This window comes from Salvelinus namaycush, chromosome 38 (genome assembly GCF_016432855.1).
Source record: "Salvelinus namaycush isolate Seneca chromosome 38, SaNama_1.0, whole genome shotgun sequence".
Taxonomy (NCBI): Eukaryota; Metazoa; Chordata; class Actinopteri; order Salmoniformes; family Salmonidae; genus Salvelinus; species Salvelinus namaycush.
Genome location: NC_052344.1, coordinates 18,150,508 through 18,159,565, shown reverse-complemented (window position 1 = coordinate 18,159,565; position 9,058 = coordinate 18,150,508). Strand labels below are relative to the sequence as shown.

The window sequence follows — 9,058 nt, the reverse complement described above, 5'->3', positions numbered from 1 at the left end:
CCAGGGGCTTGGAGATAGAGAAGACTATAACTCTACTTTCTATCTTGAAGTAGTGGCACTTGCAATATTAGTCATTTTAATAATGTATTTAACTTCAAATCACAGACTATAACACACGTCCAAGACACCCGTAGACTGTGTGATGGTTCTTATTTTATTGCTGTAAAGTCTGTCAAGTTAAACATGTCTGACACAGACTCAGTATCCTGATGAGTAAAGACAGTCATCAACTACTACCATGGCAGAACCTCTTCTATTATATCATAGTATATTGAGATGGTATTAATTACTGGTCAATGATGATGTTAAGTGAGAATGAGGTTTAGGCCTGACAGTTTTCAAAGACACCATGAATCAGCCTTACTGATTACATTTATTTTTCCAGAATATTACAAATATATCTATGATCCAGTTAACTAATAGAAACAACACAATTATGGATTGCAAAAATACATCTTTATTTGATTCCATTATTACATAATTGAAGCATCAAAGCAAACATGATAGTGAATAAAACAGATCACATCAAATCTAAAACGAACAAAATCCATACAGAATGGATTGTTACATGAACTCAAGCCAAGCCCCCTGTTATTCTATACGAGAGTGATCACTAAATCAGAGAACTAAGCAAGTCAAAGCAGAGGAACCAGCAATCTCTCTCCACAGGGGTGTGTGACTGGTGGGTCCTACACAGAACAGTCAGCCTTCCTCAGGGTCTTGGTGACTGGAGTCTGAGATTTCTGCTGGGCTTCACAGGTCACCTCTCCTGCCTTGGTCCACTCCTGGGCAGTGAGAGTCAGGGTGCTGCTCCAGCTGTACAGACCGCCCTTCTCCAGGACCCCGGGACTGGCCTCCTGCTTCTTGCTGGTCCCGTCCACTTTCCAGCTCATGATCCAGTCTGAGGGGAAGCCCTTGTTGGCCAGACACGTCAGTGTGGCTGTTGTTGTACTGGACAGCTCCTCACTAGAGGGGGGCAGGACGGTGAGGGTGGGAGCACTGTTACCTGGAACAAACAGAAGACATTAACTTATTAACTACATCAAGTACAACTACAGTAAGAGCTCATCTTCAGCAAAGTACACATCAAAATAAAGTGAATTGGAAATGCCCTCTAAATATGAATGTACAAGTTAGATTGTTTAGTAATATGATAAAGCAGATTTATGAACCGAACAAGTATTAAATAAGCAGAGTTACAAGTTATACGACGTCTGTTATACATGTCATACAGATATTATTTAGGAATGGATCTGATGAGAATGGCCTAGTCATATTCATAGTATTTGCAGAATTTGAGACAGAATTATTTTTAATCACATATCAACCATGTTAGTTCATGAAGTTGGTTACCAACATAACTGAGACCCTTTGTCTTCACACTAACAGTGAAGGCTACCATGAACTCAATGCAACAATAATGACTACTATATCCAATACTATTAAATAATTGTCATACCAGAACTAAGAGTTATATTCTGCATACAATCAGACATAAATAAACCTACAATATAACATTTTGATTCAATAAAATGTTAGTTGGAAAAAGGCCCAATCAAAAGCAATTAAAACATTTAGAAAATCTAAAATTGCAATATTTTCATAGAGACAGAGTGTAATAATAATATACTTGGTGTAATCAGAAAGAAATATCAACAGATCTTGTTACTTACTTCCAACATCTAGTCTGGTGCCGCTACCAAAAGTGTACCACAGTGATACAATCCCTGTTACTGCTGGTACAAAAACCTCCTGACCATTGGACAAGCTGAATTTCTTTAGACTGTGGTTCAAATCATTGACTCTAATATGGCATGAATACTTGCCAAAGATGATTTTATCTTGTTCATTAGAAATAAAGTGTTTTTGTTTTGTTTTCCCAAAGAATTTGCTGAAACTACTGTTTATTTCCTACAAGGTGCAGTATGTTTATTCATACACTGTCACGTTCCTGACCTATTTCTGTTAGTTTGTTATATGTGTTAGTTGGTCAGGACGTGAGTTTGGGTGGGCATTCTATGTTTTCTGTTTCTATGTTGGTTTATGGGTTGCCTGGTATGGCTCTTAATTAGAGGCAGGTGTTTGGCGTTCCTCTAATTAAGAGTCATATTTAGGTAGGTGTTTTCACAGTGTTCGTTGTGGGTGATTGTCTCCTGTGTCTGTGTTTGTAGCACCATACGGGACTGTTCGGTTTTGTTTGTTCATAGTTATTTTATGTGTAGGCTATTTTCCTGTTCGTGCGTTCTCGTGTGTTATGTGAGTCCGTCGTCCAGGTCTGTCTACACCGTTTGTTATTTTGTTAGTTTAGTCAAGTGTATTTCGTTTCGTGTTTTTTCCCGTCTTGTTTAATAAATTATGTCTTCAACATCCGCTGCATTTTGGTTCCCTCACTACTCCTCCTTTTCGGTTGAAGAGGAGGAGGACCGCCGTTACAGAATCACCCACCAATCCAGAACCAAGCAGCGTAATTTCGAGCAACGGGAGAGTATACAGGACTTGTGGAGTTGGGAGCAAGTATTTAACGGAGAAGGACCATGGGCTAAAGTGAATCACCGTCCATGGGAACAGCTGGAGGCAGTTCGGAGAGCGGAGGAAAAGAGAGAGAGGAACCGGCGTTATGAGGGGACGCGTCTTGCACGGAATCCCGAAAAGCCCGTGAGTAACACCCAAAAATTTCTTGGGGGGGGGCTAAGAGGTAGTGGGCCAAGGGCAGGTAGGAGACCTGCGCCCACTTCCCAGGCTAACCGTGGAGAGCGGGAGTACGGGCAGACACCGTGTTACTTGCAGTAGAGCGCACGGTGTCTCCTGTACGTGTTCATAGCCCGGTGCGGGTTATTCCACCTCCCCGCACTGGTAGGGCTAGATTGGGCATTGAGCCAGGTGTCATGAGGCCGGCTCAACGCGTCTGGTCTCCAGTGCGTCTCCTCGGGCCGGCTTACATGGCACCAGCCTTACGCATGGTGTCCCCGGTTCGCCTGCATAACCCAGTGCGGGCTATTCCACCTCGCCGCACTGGCAGGGCGACGGGGACCATTCAACCAGGTAAGGTTGGGCAGGCTCAGTGCTCAAGAGAGCCAGTACGCCTGCACGGTCCGGTATTTCCGGCGCTACCTCCCCGCCCCAGCCCAGTACCACCAGTGCCTACACCACGCACCAGGCTTCCAGTGCGTTTCCAGAGCCCTGTTCCTCCTCCACGCACTCTTCCTATGGTGCGTGTATCCAGTTCGGTGCCTCCAGTTCCGGCAACACGCACTAAGCCTCATGTGCGTCTCCTAAGTCCTGTGCACACTGTTGTTTCTCCCCGTACTCGTCCTGATGTGCGTGCACTCAGCCCGGTGCCACCAGTGCCGGTACCACGCACCAGGAATACAGCACGCTTTGAGAGTTCAGTGTGCCCTGTCCCTGCTCCCCGCACTAGGCTTGAAGTGCGTGTCCTCAGTCAGGTGCCTCCAGTTACGGCACCGCGCACCAAGCCTACAGTGCGTCTCAGCCGGCCAGAGTCTGCCGTCTGCCCAACGGCGCATGAACTGCCTGTCTGCCATGAGCCTGCAAAGCTGCCCGTCTGCCATGAGCCTACAGAGCCTTCCGCCAGACAGGAGCAGCCAGAGCCTTCCGCCAGACAGGTGCAGTCTGAGCCATCCGTCTCCGCAGCGCCATCTGAGCCATCCGTCTCCGCAGCGCCATCTGAGCCATCCGTCTCCCCAGCGCCGTCTGAGTCATCCGTCTCCCCAGCGCCGTCTGAGCCATCCGTCTCCCCAGCGCCGTCTGAGCCATCCGTCTGTCCTGAGCCATTAGAGCCGCCCGTCTGTCCCGAGCCGTCAGAGCCGATAGTCAGTCAGGAGCCGCTAGAGCCAGTTATCAGTCAGGATCTGCCAGAGCCGCCAACCAGACAGGATCTGCCAGAGCCGCCAACCAGACAGGATCTGCCAGAGCCGCCAACCAGACAGGATCTGCCAGAGCCGCCAACCAGACAGGATCTGCCAGAGCCGTCAGTGAGCCATGAGCGTCCAGAGCCGTCAGCGAGCCATGAGCGTCGAGAGCCGTCAGCGAGCCATGAGCGTCGAGAGCCGTCAGCGAGCCATGAGCGTCGAGAGCCGTCAGCCAGCCATGAGCGTCGAGAGCCGTCAGCCAGCCATGAGCGTCGAGAGCCGTCAGCCAGCCATGAGCGTCGAGAGCCGTCAGCCAGCCATGAGCGTCGAGAGCCGTCAGCCAGCCATGAGCGTCCAGAGCCGTTAGCCAGTCATGAGCTGTCCCTTAGCCCGGAGCGGCTATTTACCCAGAACTGCCCCTCAGTCCAGAGCTGTCTCTCTGTCCGGAGCTGCCTTTCAGTCCGGAGTTGCCCCTCTATCCTGATCTCCCTCTCTATCCTGAGCTACCTCTATATCCTGATCTATCCCTCTGTCTTGAGCTATCCCTCTGTCTTGATCTATCCCTCTGTCCCGGTGCTGCCCCTGTTGTTGATGTTACCAAGAGGATTTTGTGGGGGTAAGATGAGGGTGGACATTCATAGGGGGAGATGGAAGCTGGGATTGACTATGGTGGGGTGGGGACCTCGCCCGGAGCCTGAGCCACCACCGTGGTCAGATGCCCACCCAGACCCTCCCCTAGACTTTGTGCTGGTGCGCCCGGAGTTCGCACCTTATGGGGGGGGTTATGTCACGTTCCTGACCTATTTCTGTTAGTTTGTTATATGTGTTAGTTGGTCAGGACGTGAGTTTGGGTGGGCATTCTATGTTTTCTGTTTCTATGTTGGTTTATGGGTTGCCTGGTATGGCTCTTAATTAGAGGCAGGTGTTTGGCGTTCCTCTAATTAAGAGTCATATTTAGGTAGGTGTTTTCACAGTGTTCGTTGTGGGTGATTGTCTCCTGTGTCTGTGTTTGTAGCACCATACGGGACTGTTCGGTTTTGTTTGTTCATAGTTATTTTATGTGTAGGCTATTTTCCTGTTCGTGCGTTCTCGTGTGTTATGTGAGTCCGTCGTCCAGGTCTGTCTACACCGTTTGTTATTTTGTTAGTTTAGTCAAGTGTATTTCGTTTCGTGTTTTTTCCCGTCTTGTTTAATAAATTATGTCTTCAACATCCGCTGCATTTTGGTTCCCTCACTACTCCTCCTTTTCGGTTGAAGAGGAGGAGGACCGCCGTTACATACACCTAATCTAGAATGTAGGCTAATCACTCACTGTCCATATAATGTGTAGGTCTTGTATATTGTTTCCCCAAAAACATGTAGAAAAAATCTTTATCTGGACACCGGCACTCTGCTTTCAATGTTATATCGTTTACAGAAAATTACCTTGACAATATAAAGTTATTATTTTATACAGTACTGGACAAATTAATGAACAATTGAATGCTAATGATTATACATCTCTTTTTCAGAGTCCAGATCACTGTGTCTCCTGCAGTGAAAACTGTTTCAGTGGGTTACTCAGTCAGTCTCAGTTGTAATCATTAAGTTTAACACAACTTAACCATCATTAAGTTTAACACAACAGTGGTAGGCCTGAACACCAACAACGACGAGACAGCCTATAGGGAGGAGGTCAGAGACCTGGCTGGGTGGTGCCAGAATAACAACCTATCCCTCAACGTAACCAAGACTAAGGAGATGATTGTGGACTACAGGAAAAGGAGCACCGAGCACGTCCCCATTCTCATCGACGGGGCTGTAGTGGAGCAGGTTGAGAGCTTCAAATTCCTTGGTGTCCATATCAACAACAAACTAGAATTTTCCAAACACACCAAGACAGTCATGAAGAGGGCACGACAAAGCCTATTCCCCCTCAGAAAACGAAAAAGATTTGGCATGGGTCCTGAGATCCTCAAAAGGTTCTATAGCTGCAACATTGAGAGCATCCTGACCGGTTGTATCACTGCTTGGTACGGCAATTGCTCGGCCTCCGACCGCAAGGCACTTCAGAGGGTAGTGCGTACGGCCCAGTACATCACTGGGGCAAAGCTGCCTGCCATCCAGGACCTCTACACCAGGCGGTGTCAGAGGAAGGCCCTGAAAACTGTCAAAGACCCCAGCCACCCCAGTCATGGACTGTTCTCTCTACTACCGCATGGCAAGCAGTAACGGAGTGCCAAGTCTAGGACAAAAAGGATTTTCAACAGTTTTTACCCCCAAGCCATAAGACTCCTGAACAGGTAACCAAATGGTTACCCGGACTATTGCATTGTGTGCCCCCCCCTAACCTCTCTACTGCTACTCTCTGTTCATCATATATGCACAGTCACTTTAACCATACCCACATGTACATACTACCTCAATAAGCCTGACTAACTGGTGTCTGTATATAGCCTGCTACTCTTATTTTCAAATGTCTTTTTATTGTTGTTTTATTTCTTTACTTACCTACACACACACACACCATACTTTTGTTCCCTCCGCACTATTGGTTAGAGCCTGTAAGTAAGCATTTCACTTAAAGGTTGTATTCGGCGCACATGACAAATAAACTTCGATTTGATTTGATTGCTAATGATACATTTCATCTCTGTTTGAGTCCAGAGGCCAGGTCACTGTGACTCAGACTCCTGCAGTGTAAACGTTTTCAGTGGGACACTCAGTCAGTCTCAGCTGTAAGACCAGCAGTGCTGTATACAGTGAGGGCAATGGACACTATTTGCACTGGTAACAGAAACCTGGAGGAGCTCCTCAACTCCTGATGCACAGTTCCAACCAACGTCAGTCTGGGATTCCATCTAGATTCAGTGGCAGTGGATCTGGGAGTGACTTCATTCTGACCATCAGTGGAGTCCAGGCTGAAGATGCAGGAGATTACTACTGTAAGAGTTTACACACCCCCAATAGTAAATATGTGTTCACACAGTTATACAGAGTCGTACAAAAACCTCCCTCAGTCAGACTGCACAGTGACTGTACTGCTACAGCTGGGACCTACTGCAGGTGCTGAGGGGGAAGAGACTGTGACATGGAACACTGATCAGTAGAGGAGGTCAACTTTGAAAATGGTTGGAAAGTATCATACAAATCACACGTTCTCCAACGTCGTCATCTTCGTCATCATCATCATCATGGCTGTAACTTGTTTTATTGGTCATGAACTGAAAGTGTATATAAAAGTTATTAGACATTTTGGAACACATTACCAGTCCATATGTAGAGTAAGATCTACTGATGTTAAATCAGCATCAGCCCCCCAAACCAAATCCCTACATGAGCTTCACAACCAATTATTGATGTGATCATCTAGCATGTATTAATGAGCTGTTAGGTCTGTGAATGAGACATGATGCTGGGCTCAAACAGGAAACACATTTATGTAGAGACAAACTACACACTATTATCGTAAAGTATGATATCCATTTTCTATGTTACAAATTCCACCATAGATGTCACCAGCAGTCTACCACCCTGCATCCCACTGCTGTCTTGCTTCTGAAGCAAAGCAGTGTTGGTCCTGGTCAGTCCCTGGATGGGAGACCAGATACTGCTGGAAGTGGTGTTGGAGGGCCAGTAGGAGGCACCCTTTCCTCAGGTCTAAAAACAATATCCCAATGCACCAGCGTAGTTGCCCTGTGTAGGGTGCCGTCTTTTGGATTGGACATTAAATGGGTTTCCTGACTATCTGAGGTCATTAAAGATCCCATGGCACTTATCATAAGAGTAGAGGTGTTAACCCTGGTGTCCTGGCTAAATTCCCAAGCTGTCCCTTATACCATCACAGTCACCTAATAATCCCCAGCTTACAACTGGCTCATTCATCCCCCTCCTCTCCCCTGTAACTATTCCCCAGGTAGTTGCTGTAAATGAGAATGTGTTCTCAGTCAACATACGTGGTAAAAAAAATAAATTTAAACCACTCCCTCACATCTGGCCCAGTCCAGTGTATTTCACTCAGTGAAACTGTTCAACTGATGGAGTGATACATAGACAGGACAGGGTGGTTCTGCTTGTCCCAGAACAGAGCAGCACAGTCACCATATTAGAAATGAAACATTATAAACATAAACTCAGCAAAAAAATAAATATCCTCTCACTGTCAACTGTGTTTATTTTCAGCAAACTTAACATGTGTAAATATTTGTATGAACATAAGAAGATCCAACAACAGACATAAACTGAACAAGTTCCACAAACATGTCACTAACAGAAATTGAATAATGTGTCCCTGAACAAATGGGGGGTCAATATCAAAAGTAACAGTCAGTATCTGGTGTGGCCACCATCTGCATTAAGTACTACAGTGCATCTCCTCCTCATGGACCGCACCAGATTTGCCAGTTCTTGCTGTGAGATGTTACCCCACTCTTCCACCAATGCACCTGCAAGTTCCCGGACATTTCTGGAGAGAATGGCCCTAGCCCTCACCCTCCGATCCAAAATGTCCCAGACGTGCTCAATGGGATTGAGATCCGGGCTCTCAATCCCACTGCCATGGCAGAACACTGACATTCCAGTCTTGGTGGCATTGTCATGCTGGAGGGTCATGCCAGGATGAGCCTGCAGGAAGGGTACCACATGAGGGAGGAGGATGTCTTACCTGTAATGCACAGTGTTGAGATTGCCTGCAATCCGACCATCGCCCCTGGTGAGACGAAACCGCGACTTATCAGTGAAGAGCACTTTTTGCCAGTCCTGTCTGGTCCAGCGACGGTGGGTTTGTGCCCATAGGCAACGTTGTTGCTAGTGATGTCTGGTGAGGACCTGCCTTACAACAGGCCTACAAGCCCTCAGTCCAGCCTCTCTCAGCCTATTGCGGACAGTGTGAGCACTGATGGAGGGATTGTGCGTTCCTGGTGTAACTCATTGTAGAGTTACACCAGGAACAGCAGCGTTGCAGTTCTTGACACGAACCAGTGCCCCTGGCACCTACTATTATACCCTGTTCAAAGGAACTAGCATCTTTGTGACACCCAGCATCATAACCATGTCATATGTCATAACAGCTGACATAACAGCTGACATAACTTGTCATAACCTGTCATAATTGGTAATAACACTGTCATGACCCATATATTTACACCTGTTGTGACATATATTGCAATATTTCATCGCTGGTTATGACACCTACATAAGAGTTTGTTTTG

At 46.8% G+C, this 9,058-nt stretch overlaps 1 gene segment (V, D, J or C); it reads right to left on the bottom strand.

Annotated features, from left to right (window-relative positions):
• Positions 1-637: 637 nt before the first annotated feature.
• On the bottom strand, positions 638-7,023 carry LOC120031876. The segment is given in 3 exon segments: positions 638-1,006; positions 1,674-1,752; positions 7,006-7,023. Coding segments are annotated over 3 exon segments (414 nt in total).
• Between the last annotated feature and the right edge of the window lie 2,035 nt (positions 7,024-9,058).